Source organism: Poecilia mexicana, unplaced genomic scaffold (genome assembly GCF_051168715.1).
Source record: "Poecilia mexicana isolate PSO_F unplaced genomic scaffold, ASM5116871v1 scaffold_17, whole genome shotgun sequence".
Classification (NCBI taxonomy): Eukaryota; Metazoa; Chordata; class Actinopteri; order Cyprinodontiformes; family Poeciliidae; genus Poecilia; species Poecilia mexicana.
Genome location: NW_028263386.1, coordinates 2,962,449 through 2,987,103, shown reverse-complemented (window position 1 = coordinate 2,987,103; position 24,655 = coordinate 2,962,449). Strand labels below are relative to the sequence as shown.

The 24,655-nt window shown below is 39.6% G+C and overlaps 1 protein-coding gene across 4 annotated transcripts in view; it reads right to left on the bottom strand.

Annotated features, from left to right (window-relative positions):
* The window catches only part of LOC106906506 (disco-interacting protein 2 homolog C), a 159,305-nt gene that overhangs the window by 6,285 nt on the left and 128,365 nt on the right, over positions 1-24,655 (bottom strand). For 3 of the 4 annotated variants that reach the window (XM_088014518.1, XM_088014514.1, XM_088014516.1), the window contains 22 exons: positions 23,530-23,639; positions 22,231-22,333; positions 22,029-22,093; positions 21,038-21,131; positions 20,085-20,204; positions 18,828-18,942; positions 16,730-16,869; positions 14,997-15,133; positions 14,715-14,923; positions 14,448-14,562; positions 13,678-13,879; positions 13,035-13,144; positions 8,329-8,409; positions 7,991-8,114; positions 7,393-7,514; positions 7,185-7,296; positions 6,554-6,663; positions 5,151-5,281; positions 4,090-4,258; positions 3,841-4,011; positions 2,150-2,179; positions 1,234-1,295 (listed from right to left, as the gene is read on the bottom strand). In XM_088014518.1, coding sequence (XP_087870644.1) covers positions 1,234-1,295; positions 2,150-2,179; positions 3,841-4,011; positions 4,090-4,258; positions 5,151-5,281; positions 6,554-6,663; positions 7,185-7,296; positions 7,393-7,514; positions 7,991-8,114; positions 8,329-8,409; positions 13,035-13,144; positions 13,678-13,879; positions 14,448-14,562; positions 14,715-14,923; positions 14,997-15,133; positions 16,730-16,869; positions 18,828-18,942; positions 20,085-20,204; positions 21,038-21,131; positions 22,029-22,093; positions 22,231-22,333; positions 23,530-23,639 — 2,632 coding nt within the window. The remainder of the gene's footprint in view (positions 1-1,233; positions 1,296-2,149; positions 2,180-3,840; positions 4,012-4,089; positions 4,259-5,150; positions 5,282-6,553; positions 6,664-7,184; positions 7,297-7,392; positions 7,515-7,990; positions 8,115-8,328; positions 8,410-13,034; positions 13,145-13,677; positions 13,880-14,447; positions 14,563-14,714; positions 14,924-14,996; positions 15,134-16,729; positions 16,870-18,827; positions 18,943-20,084; positions 20,205-21,037; positions 21,132-22,028; positions 22,094-22,230; positions 22,334-23,529; positions 23,640-24,655) is intronic. The other variant, XM_088014515.1, reaches the window with a different exon arrangement.

Below are 24,655 nucleotides of genomic sequence, written 5' to 3'. Positions count from 1 at the left end.
CTTTCAACTGATATTTTATGCAAAATATCAGTTTTAACAATTAAAATGTCTAAAAACTGAGTGCTGTAATGTGAGGATATATTGCTACGTTTCCCTGCAAGGTGGAAATCATGAAGCTCAGACTGAAACTCTTTTCCTGAACTAAATCAAGTTTTATGTTCATCTGTGGCTCAACTTAAAACTAGCTAGCAAACATTTCACCATCTCAAAGAAACTTTCAGCTCCCATTAACTCAGGTTTTACTGTCTGACCACGGCTGAGGAGAACTTTCCTCGTTTTTCATTTGTTTTCAGCGTTGCAGTCTCTTACTCCCAAACAGTCGGCTGAATCACAGTAATAAACTTTACAACTGCAGACGTCCTGCAGAACGGCTGCAGGATCCTGCGGGCCGCAGCCCAACTCTTTATGGGAGCAGAAGGTAAGAAACGGCGGCGGAGCAGAAAGAAAAGCGGCTCAGAGAGCAAATCAAACACGTCTGAGATAAAGGCAGATTTACCCAGAAATAAACACCTGGATATAAAAAACTTGTCATTTATAGCAAATAGATTAAATTAAATATGCCTAAACACTCAGCAGCCACTTTATTAGGCACATCGGCTCAAAAAAGTTGAAAAGAACTGTTATTTACTGATATTTATTGATGCTCTTGTGCAACAACAGTGGAGAAAATAGTTTTAATTGAATATCAATAATTCTACCCGTGATAAGGATTTTTTTTCACAATAAAACTACATTTGAACTGTGAAGGTTATGTTTAATGTATATTTTTAAAAAAGGGCTTAAAAGTCTGTAAAATATTTATGTGAATTTATTAAAGCTCAATATATTTAATATTGTAGACAAATAATCTATTGAGTCAGAATATTTGTTTAAAAATGATTTAAAAATGCATTTAAACTTGAGAAATTTGAGACTATATTGAACAGGTGATCTATTCTTGTTTTTTTATTGATTTAAATTCCTGATAAATGTAATTACTTAAAATGGTTAAATTAAATTTGAGTTGTTTTTGTAAGCAAATTATTGTGTAGGATTTGCATATGATATCAAATTGATTGAGAAATGTCCAAACTAATCGTTATAAATTAATAACTGTGATAAAACGGGTGATTTACACCCATATTTAGAACAAGAAACTAGAAATAATGAAATAATGAACCAAATTGAACCAATTTAAAAGGATGAAGAGTTTGTCTAAATGTTGGTCAATAAATCAGGTAAAAAAATTCTCACCTGTCGTGTCGCAGCGCTCGCATATCAACGAACACAGTGGTGGGGTCGGGGCCTGATGTTCCCTGAAAAACAAAACAGTCAAATTAACCTGTAGGAGCAGATAAAACTCACAAAATACTATTAAACAACCACACACCAAAAACCTCTACTACTACTGCTACTTCCTCCCAGTGGATGCATTCAGGTGAGCTTTCTGTCCGCAGGATGAGTGGAAGGTGACGGAGCAAAACAAGCAAAAAAATAAATAAATACGGCACCGAAAAACGTGATTCCACTGAACCGACATGCAAACAAAAAGCCTCAATTAAAGAGGGAAGAAATAGAGGAAAGGTGATAATGTGACTTAAAAGCAAAACAACCAACTTCATTTGTTTTTCAGATTTGGATTAATCAAAGTTTGGAGAGAAAATGGAGGAAAGAATAAAGACCAACAACTGATTTCTTTCTGTGGAGAATCCATCACCAGACATAAAACCACGATGCTAATCCCTCATTTCCACTCTGTCAAGCTACATTAGCACCATGTTAGCTTCAAAATTTTACCACAAAATGAGAATTTATTTACATTTTTGGATTTGCCAGTAAATTACACACACAATAGAAGCACAGCAGGGTGTATTGTTCATAAAACTGGCACCAGAAAAATCTAAATCTTCATCTTTACTTGGAAGCTAACAGTGCTAGCTAGCTAAGTGCTAAGGTTTTATTGGTAAATAAATGCTGCTTTCTGCTGGCTAACAAGAAGAAGCTTCAACATGGTTGTTTTCATCAATCATTTTTTGCAAAAAAAAAACTGCAGAAAGTGTGAAAAAGGAATTTCCTTCAGTTTTATGTTGATTTTTGACCTAAAGTCGGCTGGAATAGGAGGGTGCTGATGAACCCGGTGCTGGCAGGGGGGTTGATGGAGGTTCCCTACCTGGTCGGCCAGCTTTCCCAGCCTGTGAGGCTGCAGCAGCAGAGAGGCGGGGCCGAGGAGGAAACGAAAGAGGAAGCAAAGGAAGTAAAGAAGGAGGGAGGACGGAGACAGAACAAAGAATGAGAGATGAAGGTGGGGTTATGCTTCAAAACAAGAGGGAGGAGGAAAGTCAAAATGCAAACTCAAAAGCAACAAAACAAGCAGTTAGATTTTAAAAAGGTGGTTCAGTAGGATGTTAGTCCTTCAAAGTGGAAGAGCTGCATTTTTAATCCGTTTCTCATTTATTCACTTAAATCCTGTTAAGCAGCAGCAGCTGGAGGTAACAGCTAAATCTGTGGTTTCCAGTTTTCCTGAAAGTTCCTATAAAAATGTGTAAAATATTTCTCTTGATGTTTTTACATAGGAACTTTTACATAGGGCTGTAAGCCACAGCTGAATGCGTCAGGAATGATCAGCTTGAAATGGACGAATGGATGGAGCTGAACATGAGAGAAACATGGCAGAGAAGCTGAATGTGTCTCATATACAAGATCAGTCTGGAAGAGTTTGGAATCTGAATTTAGGATCTTTAAGGTTTGAATAAGTATGAAAAAAATCCTCCATTCTTTCTTTCTTTCTTTCCTTTTGTCCCTCCTTTATTCCTTACTTTATTTTCTAGCCTGACCATTGCCTTCCTCTGCAATTCAGATCAATTAAAATCTTGCTTTCTCCCATTCACTTGGATTCCTCTGCGTGTTGAATCCATCACTCTTTTGTAAAATCACACATATACACTGTAAAAACACAAAATTTTACCAGGTATTTTTGGTCAGTTTTCTAGTGCAGACATCTTAGTGCACTCAAAGTGAGACAAAACTAACTTACATGTAATGTTTCAGCAAGAAAAATGAGCTTGTTTAAGTCAATAATTCCTTAATATTGACGAAAGAGTGATATTTTTATTGATCAATTGTTTCACTTATTCCCTTTTTTTTTTTAAAAAAAAAAAAAAGAAAAACTTCAATGTACATTTGTAATATATTTTTATTTTCTTGCTAAGCACTTCTGCCTGAATAAAATGTCAACATTTCTTCCGATGGCTGAAATATGAATATATCTCAAATGTTTATTTCTGTCACTGCGATGATCTTTAATGATTTATTGCATGAATAAACTTATTTGCTTTATTTGTAATTGCATTTCTAATTTAAAGGGGACCTATTATGCAAAATTTACCCTTTGTATGTTTTTCGTATTTTCATTTCAGTTTCTAGTCCTTCTAAAATTAACTAAAAAAACACTCGGCTGTTTGTTGGTAATAAGTGTTTAGGTGTCTGGAAAAGGAGTCGTTTCAAAAACCTCTGGAATGTAAAGTCACAAATCACCAGGCGCTGCACTGTTACCTAGCAACCACAGCCAAGTCCAGTCCGTTACTTAGCAACCTGAGCTGAGTTCCAGCATGTTTGGTCAGCTGGTTTTACCCCTTTATGTACAATGGCTGCTGGAAGAGACAAGTGTTTATTGTTGACCTACCATCCAGAATCCACTTTGCTTTCTTGTTGGTTGTGCAGGAGGCTCCATTAATGCTTCTCAAAGATGTACAGTTGTATAATTGCACATCTGTTTGCAGCCATTTTCACGCAGAGTGTAAATGTTGAGTTGATTTAAAGTGACAAGACGCCTTAAAACAAAGCCCAGAATCTGTGACTGACCTGCAGGCAGATGGCCAGGTTAACCCTGCAGCCGAACGAGGTGCTGACGGCGCGCGGGTGGAGCCCCAGGTCCTTGAAGAGTTTGGAGAAGGACTGGGTCAGGGCGATCCTGGGCCGCTCCTCTGCTACCACCACACAGGTTCTGACCCGGGACAGGTCGACTCCTCTGGACTGGAGGGCGAGAAGCAGGACGGACGTCAGGACGAGACTCAGAGGCCTGTGGGACTGAAGGGCTGAGGCTGACGTTACCTTGAGGGAGTCGGTCTGCAGGCCCAGGCCTTTGGTGCACAGCTCCATGACGCTGTAGGAGCAGAACGTGTCCCGGACTTTGTACTGACTGACGGCCGACAACCAGAGAGCCGGATTCACCTCCAGCTCGGACGGAGGGATGAGGATGGACTGGTGACCTGAGTACACGCTGAGGAGGCCGAGGAAATATCAGTACCGGAAATAAAGCTGCAAAAACTAAGATGGAGACCAAATTTAATAAAACATTTGTGAGCAACAGTCACTGTTTAAGGCCTGGTTCTAAGGACTATGAAGCTCTTTAATCCACAATACAAAAAATACTTGATAGAATGGTGGGAATCCCGCCTGGCTCAATGATCGGCTCCCTTTTCTTTGCAGCGGTTCTGTAAGACTGCACTGCAAAAACACAAAATCTTACCAAGTATTTTTGGTCTGGTTTCTTAGTTCACTTGAAATAAGACAAAACTCACAGCAAGATGTTTGTTTTGAGTCAATTATTTCTTAATATTGGTGAAAAAGTACATTCAACTTTTAAAAATCACCACATCCAGTATTTACTGAGTCTGGCCTTGTAAAGTTTGGTAGTCGACTCCCCCTGGTGGCCTGGAGGACTTCTGTTTTGTGGAGTGAATTTCCAGTATTTTGTACATTTATTTTTTTACTTTTGTTGTTGTTTTTATTATATATGGGTAATTTTCCTTTTGTGCCTATTTTCTGTGGTTGCAAAATGCAACATTGGTTTGGTTTTTTGTAGATTTTGGCTTTTAATTTCTGTGGTTGCAGCATTTTACTTTTGCAACGTTCTTCTGTTACATTTGTCTATTTGTGTTGGTTCTGTGGTATTCATGTGTTCACAGCATATTTAGACATTTGATGTATTTTTGGTTTATTTCAATACAAATATATTGATCTAATTGCCCAATTTAGATCAAGATATTTGTATTGGCTTCACTTTTTGCTGAGTTTTGTTTAAAATAAATTAGAAAAAGATGTTTAGAACTTGGTCAGATCTGTTTAAACGTTTTCTTGCATTCACCCTTTTTCGTTCGTAAGTGTCTGACCTGCAAAGGCACCAGAGGACGAAGCCCAGGCCGCAGTACGGGTCGAGGCAGATGGCGACCTCTCTGGACGGGTAGAGCTCACACTGCAGCTTGATGGAGCGGCAGAAGGCACTGGTGGCGGTGTGGGACATCTGAATCACAGAAAATACAAAGTTTACAAATATTCAATTAATAAGTCTCCTGAATATTTCTGTCTCTTTTGGTTAAACTTAAAGCAGGGATGTCCAAACTTTTTGCCACATGGGCCAAAATTGTAAAATCAAAAGTCAACAACTTGCTGCTGATTTGTGTGCAACAAAGTAAAAGTCTCTGGATAAACTTGGTTTTGACTTTTGTTAAAAGTTGGCTATAAAAACATAAATACTTTGTGTTGTACTTTACATTTTATGTTGGTAACAATTTTTACTCTGATTACAAACTAAAACTCTCCATCTGCATCTATGGGGCAAATTTGTATCATTTTTGAATTGTAGTTGAGGGCCATAAAAAAAATCTGTTCTAGGGCCAGAAATGGCCCCCACACCACATTTTGGACACCTGTGACTTTAAGGAGTATGCAGAGTATTGATTAGCATAACCAAACTTTGGCTGCAGCAGCATCCTCGTGTTTCTTCCTCTGTGGTTTTTGTTGCCAGTTTTGACATCGCAGCGCTAATTGATCCGCTCGTTAAGCGGATCAATCAACTTAAGCTCGTTAAGCGCCGTGATTAATCACAATCAACAGGCGATTTAGCCGCACAGAGGAAACACGCCGGCGTTAGTTCCTGCTGTCCTGGATTCCCTCGCTAATGATGCTTTGTGTTTCTTTTCTGTTGTGATGATGAGAACGCCTCAGAACTAATTAGATAAAATAAAATAAAAATTATTGGAAGATTTAAGGTGAAATTTGGATGTTGTTAGAATTCACTCAGGATAAACATGTCTCTCTCCCTTAAGCATTTTCAATAAAATAAAGTATTCTTTGTAAAAAAATATTCAAAATGTATTTTATTGTAGTTTTTGTTAGAGTTCTTGTAAATTAATCGGTTCTCCTAATATTACAACTTTATTCTTGTACTATTATGACTTCATTCTTGTAAAAACAGTCAAACAGCTTAGAATGGCCTTTATGTTTTGTTGCAGAGTTGACCTGAATAGAAGCTGTGAAACCTGCCAGCCAAACAAGATGGCCGCCACCACTTAACTATAGAAACCCAAGGAGTTTAGTGAAAAAAACAGATTCACCCAAAATTACATCTTCAAAACCAAAATGTCAGTTAATTGATAAGATCTATTTATCACCAGCCGAAGTTTTAAAACTCAGGTTTGAATAAATAACTGAACCCTCTGGTTGCAGTGTGTGTGTGTGTGTGCGTGTGTGTGTGTGTGTGTGTGTGTGTGTGTGTGTGTGTGTGTGTGCTCACTTTGACTCCAGCTAGCATGCCGGTGGTGGAGACGCTGAAGTCCAGGTAGGCCAGCGTGTCGGGGTTGGACGGTTTGTACAGCAGGGGGGGCTTCTTCTTTGGCAAATCATCTGGAAGGAAAAACTCAACCGTGAAACGGATCTGTCAGCGTTTCTGGTTTTTAGCTTTGGAGACAGAATGGAGCAAAGAGAATTAAACAGATTTTGTTTTGGGAGAGTATTAATAAAAAGGTTTGTTTCTGTATATTTTTGCTTCTTAGCAGTCAGACTTTCTTTCAGTTTGGCAGCTTTTTCAGACGAGTCTGATCATTTTCAGACTAACCTTTGACCCAGGAAGCATTAGCCTCAGACTTTAGCTACATTCACACAGTCTTGATGCTCAGTTCTGATTTTTATTTGCTGAAATCTGATTCTCTATTTTTATTTTTCCACAGTACTAAGTAAGTGTGTGAATGCAGACCCAGCTACGGAGGAATTAAGTTTTGGGTCCAATGGCTTATTTAAGGCTGAGGCTTTTAATTTTACATAAATACATTTATATAACCTTTCAAATAAATGAATCAGTTCTCTGTCCTACATTTTCTCCTAATTAAAAGTCACTTTGTCGTTTAGTTTCTCGGCAGGCGGCGTACCTGTGTCTATGACGGGCGGCCATGTTCGGAGGTCCACGGCCGCCAGCGCCTCTTTGGACCTCAGCAGCTTGCAGATGAGCTGCGTGGTCATCACACACACCGAGCGGCTCACCTGAACGCAGAAACACAGACAAAAGCGCCGTCAGTCAGAGCGAGCTGCGCCGGCGGCAGTCAGAGCAACTGCTAGCAGGTCAAACCAGAGTTTTACCTCCACGATCATCTTGACCGTGGGCAGCGTGGTGGCGATGTTCTGCGGGTGAGGAGGCCGCACCGTGATCGGGACGCAGCCGGCGTAAAGGCACCCGTAAAACGCAGCGATCAGGTCGATACCTGCAGGAAGGGCAGAAGAAGAAGTTATTTAACTTGTTTTGTTATAAGTGAAATAATCTGCCAGTGGAAAACTATTTTTTGTCCAGTTTTAAGGAATTGCAAGCTCCCAGTTCTTGCTGAAAATTTACTTGTAAGTTATTTTTGTTATATTTCCAGTGTAATAAGATATTTATACTAAAACTAGACCAAAATAATTGGTAAAATTGTGTGTTTTTGCAGTGTGTGGCTTTGTCTAATTGTTTAGAAGGTTTTGTTTTAATGATTAAGGTTATTCGCCACTAAATGTTACTCTGGACTTTGACTAGGCCACTGAAAAACCTTGATTTTGGTTTCCTTGAAGCATGAAGAGCTGAACTTTCTGTTGAATTTTGGATTATTGCAGAATATCTAATATTTTATTTATTAATCTCAGTTTTTAATCTTACCTTTTCTCATATCTGATTGATGCACAAAACAGAGAAACGTGCTGAACTCACCTGGAGGGTAAACGAGTGCGACATGGTCTCCGTCCTGCAGGTGGCCCCGTTCTGACAGAACGGCGGCGATCTTCTCCGCTCTCTTGTGCAGCTGAACACAAGTCAGAGAGCTGGCTATCGCCCCCTGCAGGTCATAGAGAGAAGTGATCCATGTGTTCAATAAAAATATTTACTGCTGCAGAAACTGAAACGTAACAACAAATCAGTGTGGAATCATTTAACGTCCAAATAAAAATATTGTCTTGTTTCACTTCTCTTGTTATTTTCAGATGTCGTCCTCCATTTAAATGCATGTATGAGCGTCTGAACAGATTCATATCTTTATGTGTATTTTTTACCCTGGAGTTGAGCAGAGTGTACAGGACGTGGTCCGGAGTTGTTTGCGCTCTCCACTGCAACACCTCAGACAGGAAGAGGAACTAAAAACAAAAAATAATCCACGTCAGTGATTAATTTACCATCTCTACGCTAAATAAACTGCAAACCAGAAATCGATTTCTGAATTCGATTGATTTCATTGGGTTTCAGATCAAACTAACCTTCATAAACAAACAAAAGAAGAAGAAGAAGTCATCACCCCTCGAAATGCCATCAGGTTTTTGTGATAACTGGCTGTTTTACGTCACTGTGGAGGGATTGTGATCAAATCTTTGAAAACCTTTTTAAGTCTCACATTAACATCTCTAAGGTTGTTTTCCCCTGATGACTCAATATATGGGGCACCAAAACAACATTTGTTCCATCTCCAGCTGCTGCTGTTCTCTCTCTCTCTCTGCTCCGAGTCAAACCAAATCAACCTGTTCGCCTCCTCACCTGTGGGGGCGCTGCACCAAGAACCACTGAAGGAAACAACATGAAAATCTCTGAAGAACAAACTGAGCACAGCTTCCTTCTTCACAAAAAATAAACAGAAGTGGAGTGGCGTCAGATTTCAGCAGTTGGACGATTTCTCTTTTGTCTTAAAAAAAACCACGAGTCATTTTTCATGCTAGCGCTAGGCTATCGCATTTACCCAGAATGCCCTGGGCTGTAGTCTGCTTCCTGCTTTTGAAGCGGTCTCTGGTCCGCTTGGTGTTCATATTTTGCTTCAAACTGAAGCAGAGTTCACTTTAACCAAACTTTCTAGGTAAACTGACTGGAGTTGGATTCTAACAGACTAAACAAGGCCAGACTTTAACTAGGTCACTGCAAACCCTTTATTTTGTTTTTTAGATACATTTAGAACCAGCGTTCAGATTATTGACCTGCTGGAAAGTTTCTTCTACTACTGCAGGTAAGATCATAGATGTTTTCAGGTTTTGTTTTGCAGTCGTGTGGTTACTAATTTCATCACCTGCTCCACTGCTTCTTCACTTACTCAGGTTTGTTTCATGATCTCAAAATGATAATTGTGAGGAAAAAAAGCAAAAGTGAAGGAGGGGAATGCTTGTTCATAACTCCGTATGTTGATTTCGATAAGGACTGAATAAAAAAGCAGACGTTTTCCTTCAGGTGGATAATCAGCCAGGAACCTGCTGAGCTCCTCCTGCATGCTGACAGGAAACGGACCAGCAGGTGGCGGGAACTTTTCTCTCATCAATAAATCTCATAAATTCCACAAATGCTGACATTTACAATAAATATCACCACTGTGAGTCTTATCAAGCAACAAATTCACTTTTTCCAGCTGGACGTTTTTAAGAAGACTTCAACAGAATACCATCGAGGTTTCAGAGGAAAATCACAGTTTGGAAATTAAGAGGAAGGAGAAATATGAAACAGGGTGGTGTGAGGAGGAGGAAGAGAAAAGGAAGAGGAAGCTTCTGTCTCATGAATCTTTCAGGATTTCTGCCGGTTCCAGTAGAGAAAGTCCATTTTAAATTACTGTTTGGGGTTTTTCCTCCAGTCAGTCACAGATGAGCCTGGACCCAAATCAGACAATCAGAACTGAACCCGTCTGCAGAGATTTGGGTCTCTGCACTGCAAAAACACAAAATCCTACCAAGTAGTTTCTAATGCAACAAACTTGCAAAACTAAAATGGAAAACTTTGTAAGACCATTATGAAAGGAATTTATTTATCTCTGCAGAAATGTACAAACTTGGTACATAAATTGCAATTACTCATGATAAACCGAAAAAGCTAGCTAGCTAGCAAGGAGAGGTATGTTAGCAGCTAGTTAGCAGTAGCATCAGCTCTTGATGCAACGGAGATGTCTGTCTGTAACAGTGGTTCTGGTTCGACCCAAACCAGAAAATCAGAACCGGCTCCTGCAAAAACACAAAATCCAACTAAGCATTTTTATCTCAGTAGAGTAACTTACACAGGGTTTCTACAAGATTCACCAACTCAAATTTAAGACTTTTTAAGACCATGATGAGTGGAATTTAAGGCCTGTATCTCTCCAGAAATGCACAAACTTCGTTCAGCCACCTGTTGAAAAATTTTGGTTTACAATGATGGAAGAAAAAATGATAGTAACTCAACCGTAATGAGTCACAGAACGCAAAAATGTCTCAGTGCGACTAAACTTTTGCTTGACAAAAAGTCCATAAGAAAAGAAAAATAGAATATACAAGATTAAATTATCCTTTCAAGGCAAAACTTAAGAACTGGCCAGCTTTTAAAATTAATTTAAGACTTTTTAAGGTCTTAAATTTAGATTTTTAGATACAAAATTCAAGACTTTTTAAGGATTCTCAGACACTTTAAGTTAACTTTTCAGAAAGATACAAGAGTTTGTTTTAAGTCAATAATTCTTGAATATTGATCAAATCTTCTGGTTGTACTGGCGGATTCAGCCGACAGAAAGCCCAGATGGCTGAGGCTTTGCTGCTCTGAGCATCTGAAACGATGCGATAAATCCTCCTGCTCCCCGCATGTTTAATACAAGCCGTCAGCAGACTGGTCAGACTTTATTGCGCTTGTTAATCAGAGCCAGTGTGCAGCGCCGCAGCCTGTTGAATGCATCACTCCAGGTTTCCTGTTTCCAGCTCCGGCTTCTGGAATAATGAAGATTTAAACCTGAATTTGCTCCGCATATGAAAACATTGCTCAGCTTCTTGTCGACTCTGAATTAAAATAAAACGATTTAACGAAAACCAAAAGTTTCCTGCTGCCTGATTTAACGTCCACTGCTCAGAAAAAACTGTTACTCTACAAACCCAACAGATTTCTAACGTCATTAACTTCATGTCAGCAATAACTCGATGACACACAGCACTCGTTAATATTCACCTTTACAACTAAAATCCAGGGAGAGAAAAATAAAAACATTTAAAATAACATGAAAGTAACAGAGTTATGATGAATCCCATCTGGATTACTGCAGCGAAACCTGAGAGAAAAGAAAAGATTCGACAAGGAAAGATGGACGGACGGAAGGAGGTCATGTTCCAAGAATAATAAACACAGAATAAAACTTTAATTAACATTTACTTTTCTACAATTCTCCTTCAAGTAGGAGAATTTGTTTTTTCAAAGTACTTCTACCACAATGTATAAAAAATTTAATCATAAAAACATTAAAATAAATAAATAACCGTCTCATAAAATATGTTTTTTGACTAAAGAGAAGAATAAAGGGCTAAAAATGAAAATATTGTGGATCCACTCATCAAAGAATTGCAAAAGCCCATTTTAAAAATGTGTTTGTGTTGAATTAAGTTAAAAAATAAACAGTCTGAATCGACGTTCATCCACACTGAGGGCCTGGTTTCCACTGGGATGGACGATGAAGAGCATGGAGCAGGTGATGAGGAGCAGCAGGATGTAAAACTCCTACATCTCTGCTCGGCTTCAGGTGAAATGAAGAAATTCATGTGTTTTAATGAAAACACTGGGTTAAACTTGCTAGGGTTCCTAGGCCTGTTACCTAGCAACCTCAGAGAAGCCCAGCCCGTTACCTAGCAACCCCAGAGAAGCCCAGCCCGTTACCTAGCAACCCAAGTTGAGTTCCTTCAACTTTGGCCACCTGGTTTTACCGCTTTATGCGTTCTACAATGGCTGCTGGAAAAGAGAAGTGTTATGTTGCTGACTTACCATTCATTTATTATTAAATGGAAATGCCACAAATGCAAAGTTTTTTCTTGTTTTTTTAAATAAGCAGAATATCAACAATGTTTTCTGCATATTTCTAATGGAAACGTAGCTACTGACAGATTTCCCAATCAGCATTGAGCTGATGCATCAAATCTGATTTTTTCCCTCCTGGAACAGAAGTTAGTCATGTTTTTAGGTTCAGGTTTGTTTTGTACTTGAATCTTTTAAGTAACTTTTCTAGTCCAGAAAACAAAACTGTAACACTTTCATAAACATTTTAGTGTTTATCACTAATAAATTTAAAGTGTAGCTTTAAATCACAACTAAAGTTAAATTTCAGTTTCATGTTAAGGCTCCATACTTTTCCATGTCAGGATTTCCACAGCTCAATTTTTGAAGATTAAACAGAAATTTCCTGGTGTATATCCAGTAGATATATAAACAGAGTTCAGGGATTAAATATGCAAACTTGAAAATCCACATATTTTCCCTCTGCTACATTATTTTTTCCAGATATTTGCAGGTTACATGGATCTCTGTTGTCACTGAAGTGGCATCAGTCTAATCATAGCAGAGCAGCCTGCATTCCTGGCAGGAATAATCTCCCATACATCGGCTTTCTGGGGAAACGCGGAGGCGAAGCGGCATGTCGGCAGCTGTGACGGGTCTAGTTTGTATTTTGGGATCTGTCTCTTCTCATTAGGCTCGACTGAATGTGTTCTGCTGCGGGGAATCTGAAACCTGTAACTGATGACATTTTCAACACGAGGGAGGGAAGAAAGTCGCTTCTGTCAGCGACAACCTCCTGTGATCCATCACTTCCTGCCTGACATCATTTCCACTCCTGCTCTTTTTAAACTTTGTTTCTCCAGACTGTTTTCTCCAGCTTTGACTTTTCCGTTTAGGATTCTCATTTCACTGGCCTGACATGATGACGAATGTGTGAAAATGAGGCGCAATGAGGATGAGCGTAAAGCGTAATGTGTGTGTGATGAAAACCAGCAGAGCCCCCTCTCACACACACCTTCCTTGCCTGGTCATTGTCTTCGATCTGGCCCAGATCCCGGCCGCTGGCCTGAGCGATCCGCTTCCCCGACACCAGATTCCCGACCATCACGGACGCAGGACCGATCTCTGGAGAGAGAGGAGAGGAGAGGCTCCAACTGATCAGGTATAATAACCTGAGTTCTTAGAAAGTAACCTGAGAAGTTCTAGAAAGTAACCAGAGAGTTCCTACTTTCTAGGAAATCTTAGCTTATTTTCTAGAAACTGTCAGGTTACTTTCTAAAAATATTTTGGTTACTTTCTGTGAACTCTCAGGTTATTTTGGGAGGGATTTAAAGTGTTTTGTAAAAATTTAGCTTTCTAAACTTTCTAGAACTTAGAAGTACAATCAATATTTCAAGATTTTAGGTCAAGATTTTCTCAACATCTGTTCTTTAATTGCATGTTTTTAACTTTATTTTTTTAAGTTTCTTAATGCCAAATCAAAATCGCCTCCATTTATACTCTTAACAGAGAAAATAAAGACTTCCATTTTAAATCCAATTACACTCAGACCAAATCAATCCAGTTTTAATAATTAAAGTAGTTAATTAGTTTTTCCCTCGGTGAACTTTACAGTCTCCAGAATCTGTGTAGCTTTTCCTCCTGTCTGGATGTCTCACCTGGCTGTTTCTGCCGCGGTTTGGGCAGGTTGGTGACGCAGGTGTGCGGACACATCAGCACGTTGCAGGGGTGCAGCGCCCCCTCCAGGAAGAGCTGCTTGGCCTCAGACAGGTGGATGCCGCCCAGGGGCGTCTTGGGCAGCGTGTTGGAGGGAACCAGGGCCAGGCAGTACACCCCCACCTGGTGGATGCTGTCTATCGCCTGGAAGGTCAGAGTCGGTTATTTAACATGATGAATAATTACTAAAGCTGATTATAGCACAACTGAAGACCTGAGTGAAATCTGACGAAATTGGTGTAAAAAGTTTGTGCAGCAAAAATCTTTGTTTGTGCCGCTATTATTTTAAACACATTAATAAATGTTTCCAGAGGTCAGGAAAGGTCAACCAGCCCCCAAACCCTTTCTAGCCTTGTTTGGTGGTAAAAACATACAGAAAAAAATCAGAGAACAGAATGGAAGAAAAGAAGAGAGAAAGGAAAAAGGAAGGAAGAAGGGAAAAAGGCTCAAAAGGAAAAAACAAGGAAAGAAAAATAAAAAGGAAGGAAGGAAAGAAAGAGGCAAGTAAGGAAAAAAGAAAGGAACAACAAAGGAAGAAAGGATAAAAAGAAAAAAACAAGGAAGGAAGGAAAAAGAAAAAAGAAGGAATGATAAAACAGAAAAAAGGCAAGAAGGAAGAATAAAAAGGAAGCAGGGAAGGAAGTGAATGAATGAATGAATGAATGAATGAATGAATGAATGAATGAATGAATGAATGAATGAATGAATGGACCTGCAGCACTCTGCTCATCCACTGGAAACTGTCTTCCTCTGTAGAATCCGGTCGCTGCTCAGCTACGACCACAATCCTCTCATCATGGAGCACGGTGATGGAAAACACCGCTATCCTGCCGTTCACACACACACACACCACACACACACACACACACACCCACACACACACCACACACACACACACACACACACACACACACACACCGGGTCAGCGCCGCTCCTCATCGGTTTCTGGACCTCGGCAGGTTCGTGGATTTCCTCCCACCTGCCTCTGTAGACAAACTTCATGGGCTCCACCGCCAGCGCTGTGGCAACAATGTCGTCGGCGTTGTGGCGCCGTCCTCCGACCACCATCAGGCCGTCCATCTTCCCGGCGACGAAGATGAGGCCGGCAGGTCCGATGAAGCCCAGCAGGCCGGTTCTGGTGAACGGGAACTCGCTGATGGGCGTCCCGTTGTTGGACACGGGGAAGACCTGACGGGTCCGTTTGAACAGACATCAGGACACGAAGACACAGAGACGAGGAGTCAAACCGTTCCACGTTTACCTCGAAGGTGTTCTTCGTCATCCCGGCCAGACCATAATAGGAGGTTCCCGTGGCGACGGTGCAAACACACATCTCTCCGATCTCGTCGGTTTTGCAGAGCTGAGGAACGCCTTCGACTTTCACAACGCACATCAAAGCTGCAGACAAAATAAATAAATCAGGTCGAAAACAAACCAGGCAGGATATGAAAGAAAGACAAACATTTTCCTCCTATAGTAAAAGAAGCTTTGTTTTGTTTGTTCCTCAATCACTCCAATAACACTTTTATATATACATTGATTGTCCCATTGGAGATAATTGGATAATTAGATAATTTGAAATCCCAGTTGTCTTAATTGTTCTTTGAGGATGTTTTAGTCCAGTAGACTTGGTTTGTTTGGGGACCAAAAGTGGAATATTTGTTACATTTCCAGCTGCTGCTGTTGGTTCTCACACTGCACTGAGTCAAACCTGTTCCCCTCCTGGCCTGTGGGGGCGCTGCACTGCACTGAGTCAAACCTGTTCCCCTCCTGGCCTGTGGGGGCGCTGCACTGCACTGAGTCAAACCTGTTCCACCCTTATGGCCTGTGGGGGCGCTGCACTGCACTGAGTTAAACTTGTTCCCCTCCTGGCCTGTGGGGGCGCTGCACTGCACTGAGTTAAACTTGTTCCCCTCCTGGCCTGTGGGGGCGCTGCACTGCACTGAGTCAAACCTGTTCCCCTCCTGGCCTGTGGGGGCGCTGCACTGCACTGAGTCAAACCTGTTCCCCTCCTGGCCTGTGGGGGCGCTGCACTGCACTGAGTCAAACCTGTTCCACCCTTATGGCCTGTGGGGGCGCTGCACTGCACTGAGTTAAACTTGTTCCCCTCCTGGCCTGTGGGGGCGCTGCACTGCACTGAGTCAAACCTGTTCCCCTCCTGGCCTGTGGGGGCGCTGCAATGCACTGAGTCAAACCTGTTCCACCCTTATGGCCTGTGGGGGCGCTGCACTGCACTGAGTTAAACTTGTTCCCCTCCTGGCCTGTGGGGGCGCTGCACTGCACTGAGTCAAACCTGTTCCCCTCCTGGCCTGTGGGGGCGCTGCAATGCACTGAGTCAAACCTGTTCCACCCTTATGGCCTGTGGGGGCGCTGCACCTAGTCCCACTGAAGGACGCGACACAAAAACCTCTGAAGAAGACACTGAGCGCAACTTCCTTCTTCACCAAATGTAAACGAACATGGAGTGAAGTCAGATTTCGTAGGATTTCTCTTTGATAAAAAACGACGAGTCATTTCTCCCGTTAGCGCTAGGCTAGCGTGTTTGTTTTGGTTGTATTTACCCAGAATCCCCTGTGCTGCGTCCACTTCCTGCTTTTGGAGCGGCCTCCAGTCTGATTAGCGTTCACATATGCATTCAAACCGCACCAGACTTCACTTTAACCAATCAGAGATCTAGGTTTGTAGATGGACCAGAGTTCATTTTTTTTGGCTTGTTTACACATTCAGACCTTCCCACATGGACCGGACTTTCTAGACAAATGGACCGGAGTTTATCTGAAGTGGATTAAACATGGCTGGTGAGGATTCACTCTCAGAACAGCAACAGGTCTAAATGTGAAAATCAGCCCAAAATAAGCAAAACATCTATGGATTCACATCAAAGCATGCTAAAACGCAAAATAACACCTAGACATCGTTCACACCATCATAACTTCACAAAGTTTAAAGTTAAAAGTTTTGGCTCTATTTGAGGAGAACTGGGTCGGGTTTTACCTCCGGGCATCACAGAACCAACATCCTGGAGAGTGAGAACGGACAGCTTCTCCTCCGAGTCGACCCGGATCACCCCGTGACTCAGACCCGGCATGGACAGAACGCCGCGGCTCGGCGGGGTCGCGCCCTCCTCCAGCGGCCTGACGGACGGATCACAGACCACAAATCACAGACAGATCACAGACAGATCACTCACAGATCACAGACAGATCACTCACAGATCATACACAGATCACAGACAGATCACTCACAGATCACAGACAGATCACTCACAGATCATACACAGATCACACACAGATCACAGACAGATCACTCACAGATCACAGACAGATCACTCACAGATCATACACAGATCACACACAGATCACTCACAGATCACACACAGATCACTCACAGATCACACACAGATCACACAGATCACTCACAGATCACAGACAGATCACTCACAGATCACAGACAGATCACACACGGCTTACTCACAGATCACATATGGATCACTCACAGATCACAGACAGATCACACACAGATCACTCACTGATCACTCCCAGATCACAGACAGATCACACACAGATCACACAGAGATCACACAGAGATCACTCACAGATCACAGACAGATCACACACAGATCACACAAAGATCACACAGAGATCACACACAGATCACAGACAGATCACACACAGATCACTCACAGATCACACACAGATCTAAGACAGATCACACACAGATCACACAAAGATCACACAGAGATCACACAGAGATCACTCACAGATCACAGACAGATCACACACAGATCACACAAAGATCACACAGAGATCACTCACAGATCACAGACAGATCACACACAGATCACTCACAGATCACTCACAGATCACACACAGATCACACAAAGATCACACAGAGATCACTCACAGATCACAGACAGATCACTCACAGATCACACACAGATCTAAGACAGATCACACACAGATCACACACAGATCACTCACAGATCACACACAGATCTAAGACAGATCACACACAGATCACACATGAAGAGCTTCAACGTTTTCACAGACTGGAGTCTTTAAATTGTCTCATCAATAGTGAACAGAACAGCAGGAATCTCACTGTTCCTACTGACCACTACAAACAAGCAAATATTTATCATAATTAAGAGAAAAACGTCACCATCCATCCATATTCATGTCCAATTGTAACTTTTTAACTTTTTCTAGTTAAACTTCAAATGTTTAATTCTCAGATATTTTTCCTAAAATTGATAACTTGCATCCTTATTATGAATATTGTGAAAAATACAATGTTTACGCCGTCTAACTTAATTGGACATTAAGATACGTGGTTTGAAACCATAGAAACATTTAAAATTAAAGAGTTAAAGATTAAAATTAAACAGGGTTTCAGCTGTAAATTACTGCAAATGTGTGAAAATTGTTTGTGGTTCACATATTGTTTTAAATCCACAAAATGATGAGAGTAAAACCACTGAAACACAGAGAGAGAGAGGAAAGCTTTTGTAAATACTTCCTAAATCTTATTTATTTAGCAAATAACAGATTTGCTACACAAACCCGGTGAAACGTTTTAAAGTCGCTTGGACTAAAGAAGAAACTCACCAAAAGTAAGCTGAGTTAAATTAGATTTGAGGATAAATTTATTTTAGTTCTCATTTTTGAATTTTAATGACGAGTTGGCCAAAAGGTCCTGATCTCATTTCAGAAACAATTTTCTTTAACGAGCAACAAACCAAATAGAAAATTACTTTTCCCACAAATACACTCCGTCCTTGTGTCAGTGACACAAACAAAATATACAATAAAAGTAAAATTTTAATGTTTCAATGAGCACATCAGCTGAACATATGTAGAATAAATAAATGTTCTTTTGTGTTTTTATTTAGGCTCCATTATAGGAATTTCAAGATGAAATCCAAACTTGACAGAAATGATTCTATGAAAATATGTTATTCAGCTTTAAAAAGCTAAATTATTTGTTTTTGCTCATCTGGTTATTAAGGAACCAAACGAGATCTAGAAAAACACTAAATCTGAATTATTGTGCTTCATAAAACCTGCAATGGCGGCGATGAGTCGTGTTTTACCTGCGGATGGCGACGGTCAGCGCCTCCGGGGAGCTGGCGCAGGGACAGATGACCTCTGGCCTCAGACCTTTGGTCTGGAAGACGTTGAGGAACGCATCGCAGGACGAAATCGACCCTGAGACACAGACAGCGTTACTGGGGATTCACGTCCCAGTTCAACCTCTGAACTGGGAGGAGCAGAAACCAATTCAACCCAGAAAACTCCAGTTAAAACACCAAACATGTTTCCATTAGAGCAGGGGCACCCAAAGTGTGGCCTGGGGGCCTTTTGTGGCCCCTGGAGTCACGGTAAAGTTAGCTGAATGATAAACTGTCCCAGAAGTTATTATGATAAACGATAATATTCTGGTTTTGAAACCACTGACGATGTTTATCATCCAGGTTTTGATAGAAAGAAAAACAATTATGATGCAAATGGAAATTATTAAACTCGTTTTAATTTATCATTCCCAATTCAAGATTAATACAAACTTTTTATTTCTAATCAGGGTAAAACCAAATTTTCTTACAATGAAAAACTTTAAGTACAACACAAAGCATTTGTCTTTTTATAACAAAACATTTGTAAGAAGTCAAGAATTTCCCAAAAAGTCGACTTTGCTTTGACTAAATCAGCTTTTATTTAATTTATTAAACTTGGCTAAATATGTTGAATATATTGAAAGAAAGTCACTCAAATAAATTGGTTCAATCAAGTCCAAAAGAACTTAAAATGATTTCATGAGACTGTATGGAGAAAACAGAGTGTCTAGAGTCAGAGGCTTCTTTAAATTTGCTGTAACAGACTGCTACAGGACATTTTTCCTGCCAACAGTCATCAGCATTGATAGAAACTCTTTGTAGAATGTGAATTAATACGAGCTACAGCAACATTTAATAAAGTACTTTTACATTTAAATGTGAAAACTAAACTCAATTTGCTTTAGTATAGAAAATGTCCCAAAATTATTTAGTTTTTTCCACAAAAAAACAACAAAATCAGAAAACTTTGTTTGATTTTATTTTAGTCTATTATTATTATTATTATTATTAACATATTTTTGTCTGAAAAAACTTTTAACTTGCTGATTTTGTCAAAAGTTTGGACACCCCTCCAGAAACTTCTGCCTCATAAATTACATAAAAGTGACAGGAATCTGGTTTTTCCTGTGGTTTTTTGTTTGTTTTTTTGGCTCATTTCCAGGTATAAAACTGGTGTTTTTGCCCCATAAAAAGCTCAAACATGAGACGATAGAAACGCAGTGAATGTTTCCTCACAGGGATTCGAACCGTCGGCCACCACCAGCATCCGCAGGGAACTGAGGTTGACGTCGCGCTGGTCCCGGTGGGCCACCAGCGCCCAGTGCATGTCCCGCGACTTCACACAGGCCACCTTCGCTGCAGGAAACATTAGACAGCATCTACAGGGTTATTTATGAGCAAATTAATGATTAATTACATTATAAGTCATTAGTTTTCATTAGGAAAGCCCAGAGAGAAAACAGATACTCGTTTCTAATAATTTAACTCAAACAGAAAGTTTATTAAAAAAAGGATTTATAGCCTTTATTATTATTCTGTTGCAATCATTATTTTTTTAGTGCTCGTCTTATTTAGGTAGCAGTATTTAATTTTTTAAATTCATCTAAAAGGGAAGCATTTAGATTAATTAGTCCTTAATTAATCTAAATGGGGTTTTATCCTGGTAAAAAAATAAACTTATATAAAATGCAATAAAAGGCATTTTCTTCAGGATCATCAACTTATCCAGCAAAAAAATAATTTAAAAAAGTTTTACTTTTAATTCAGTGTTAATTCACGACCTTATCTTTTATTGCTGTTATAAATCATTTTTATGGCAGTATTTCACATTCTACAGCAGAGACAAAATAAACTGAAATGTAACTAAATTTAATGTTTTAAAAGTCTGTACACTTCACTGGTCCAAGAACAAATGCTAATTATTAATTAAACACGATCAATAAGTCATTGAGCCATTAGAAATAATAAATATTCATTTTACAGAAGGAAACCAAATAAATCACATTAAGGTAAAGTACAAAGAAAATTACAAAAAGAAAAAATACATAAATTCTTGCTAAGTTTTCTGGTAATTCTGACTGACTGTTTCCTCCTGGTCGCTAACGTCATAAAAAAGGAGGGAATCACCATGGCAACGTCTCAATTGAACATTATTTTGCTGCTAATTGACTCAAACATGTCTGGGTTACCTTTGAACTGGCAGACCTTCTGGATCCAGGATAACGGGTTGACCTTCATCAGGGCGTAGGGGATGCTGACGACGTGCATCATGTTCATCACACTCTGACCACAGAAGAAGAAGAGAACAGGAAACAAAGAGTTTTACCATTAATTTATCTACAAATGCAGCCCCGATTGTTCATAGCTGGTAGACTTGATATTTATCAATAATTCCTACATTTTTCTGCAGTTTTTCTTTTCAACTATTGTCTTTAAATTTGTTCACATAATTATTTGCTCATTTTGTTTATTTATGACATGTTCACATTCAAACACCGTGACACATTTTTAAAAACTGTTTAAAAAGGAGTTAGGCAGAAGCATAAATGCATTATTTACACATTATTCTTTTTTAATTAAATTATACAGGAAAAAATATATACATTTATTTTATTATATTATAATTAATAACTTAAATATTATTTTATATATGATATTACATCATTTTTATTCTTGGTGTAAGGAAAATATTTCATTATATAAACCTATAATCATTTTATTGTAAAATTATTACAAATGTGTAATATTTCTTATGAGAAAAAAAAAAACTAGAATAAATTATTTAATTGATAAAAAATAAAATAAAGTACAATAAATAAATGCAAAATGTTAAAATGAGGTTACCAACCTAAGAAATAAATACTAAATTTAAAGAATTTTATCCAGCAGGAAAATCTAATTGTGCCGATTTGTTGCTACCCAGTAAAAAATGCAAAATTTAGACGGAGGATTTAGATTTACTGATGTTCTGGATAATATTGTTGATCAAATTTAAGTAAAATCATTTCTATTGGAATCAGAAAGCTGCATTTAACCTGAACTTGACATTAAAAAATAAAACAAATCAAGCAAAATATAAGACTTGTTACTTTCTTACACAATTAAACAGAGTAAAAACTGCAGTAATATTCAGTTTTTGGTACTTTTAAGGCGGTAGAGGTTGGCAGAGGCTTTCCTTACAGTCAGGACGGCGTGCCAGAGACCCACGTCCTTCTTAAAGTCCAACACATTCACGATGGTTTCAGCTGCAAACAGGAAGAACAAAGAATCAGCTTTCACTGCAGGAACCGTGTGTGTGTGTGTGTGTGTGTGTGTGTGTGTGTGTGTGTGTGTGTGTGTGTGTGCGTGCGTGCGTGCGTGCGTGCGTGTGTGTGTGTGTTACCTTCTGTGTAGGAGCAGGACTGTGTGAGGGCCTGGCAGTGGGTGAGCATGGCCGTCCTCGTCACCGTGACGCCGAGGACGCCGCCGTCTTTACACGTCTTGTACTGGACGCACAGAGACAGGAAGTGATGATAATCATAACATTAAACTCTGATGGATAAAAACTAGAATATACAAATACATATACACATAAATACACAGCGTATACAATAAATGCACCGTCTGAGTTTCATAACGAAGCATCAAAGTTTTAAAAAGTGAAATGCAAGTTCTAGGAAAATAACCATAAGTTTTAGAAACTTTTGAGTTTCTTTTAAAGAAACTTTTCAGGTTCTGAAATTACAAACTGCAAAAACACAAAATCCTACCAAGTATTTTTGATCTACTTTCCCACATTATAAATGAAATAATCTGCAAGTTAATTTAGTCTAATTTCAAATGTACTTTGCACCAGAAACGAGGCTAAAATTTTGCGTTTTTGCAGTGCATTTTTTGCAAAATAAATCTGTAAATCTGAAAAAGCCTTAAGTAGCTTCTCGCGAAGTACTTGTAGTATTTTCAAAGTAGCTCTTTCTAAATTTTAATCTGCCCTGTGTTCATTTCTATTTGCTATAAATAAAAGTTATTGCGATTTTGGGAAGTTCAAACTGAACAAAAAGATTAAAGCTTCTGACTTTCTCATAGACATTTTGATATTACTCTCATAACCACCTACATCACTGTATTTTTATTTTTATTGCTTCTCAGTTTTGGCCAGAATGAAAACATATTTGCTCCAGAGCAGTAAATATTAGCTGTCAGTCAATTCTTCATCTGCAGAGGCTCAAAACAACTACAATAAAAATGACAGATTTGAACAATAAAAAGAAAAAACTCTCTGAAAGCTGCTGAGTCACAATAATCCATCAGATTTACTTTAAAATAAGATCTCTGCTGTCTAAAACTCTGTCGGACCAGGCTGCTATGAAGGCCATGAATCACATTCGGATGTTATTTTTCTGAAATAACATTTTTTCATCCACAGAAAAACCAAAAGTCTTGCGGTAATTTTCATCCGTCTGGGTTTATCTGCAGAGCTGCTTCTGTCAGGAAAACAGGAGGTCATTTCTCAATCACCCCTCTCCTTTCATCAGTTTCCGTTTCAGCCTCTTTCGATCCAAAATGCAATCAAGGAGACATTTCACCTCAGCGCCGGCACAATTACCACCCGGCCGTCGAAAAGGACGTCACTTAAAAATCACATCAATCGCTGCGCTGCGGAGGAGCCAGGAAGTCGTGACTGAAGGAGGAGGCGCCGTACCTCGATGTAGGCAGTGTCCTGGTTGGCATCCTTAATCTGGGGGAACCAGTCTCTGGGCGGCTTGGACAGGTGTTTGGACTCCGGGACGAACCACAGAACCTTGGGCCAACCTGGACACATCATCATCAGATCAGAGAGAAATCTATCAAAGAACCTGCTACCTGTGGCCCATCCTAGACAACTTAGGATGGGCCACAGGTAAAAAAAAAATAGCTGCAAACAGATGAGCGACTAGTTTTGAAAAGCAGAAGTGGAGGCTCCTGGACGACCAACAATAATCTAAGTGCTTTCTGGATCGCAAGTCAACAACAAACCTCTCGTCTCGCCTGGTTTTACAGCCTTACAGCAGTAAAACCAGGTGACCAAATGTGCTGAAGCTCAGCTCAGGTTGCTAGGTAACGGGGCTGGGCTCAGGTGGGGTTGCTAGGTAACGGGGCTGGGCTCAGGTGGGGTTGCTAGATAACAGGAGAGTGCCTGTCGAATGTGACAAGTTTTTCACTGCAAAAACCAAAAATCTTACCAGTTTCTAGTCCAAATATCTCACTACACTTGGAATAAGACAAGGCCAGTAACTTTTAGCTTCATAAGAGTTTGTTTTAAGCCAATCATTTCTTAATATTGATGAAAAAGATGGCAGATTATTTTACTTATAACATGGGGAAAATGTCTTGTTATAAATGAAATAATCTGCCAATAGAACAAGAACTTTGTCATCAATATTAAGGAATTATTTACTCAAAACAAGCTCCTATATCTTGCTAAAATTGTTACTTGTACGATAGTTTTGTCGTATTTCAAGTGTACTAAAATGTTTGCACTAGAAACTGGACCAAAATACTTGGTAGGATTTGGTGTTTTTGAGTGAAAGACACCAAAACCATTAACCTGAAACCATCTGGATGTTTGTTTTTACGAGCTTTTCCTGTTTTTAGAAGCATCCAAAAACGTGCAAAAAGTGAATCTTGCCTTTAAATCTTAAAGTTTTACTTCAGCTGCTAAAAGAACCATGTGCTGCTCAGTCGGTGTGGAAATGTTGCCTGGGTGTCAAATACTGAGAACAAACAGAGTTTGAGTCGTGCTAATGTCTGAATTACTGCAGATGGGGGAGAAAAGGAGGACAGCACCA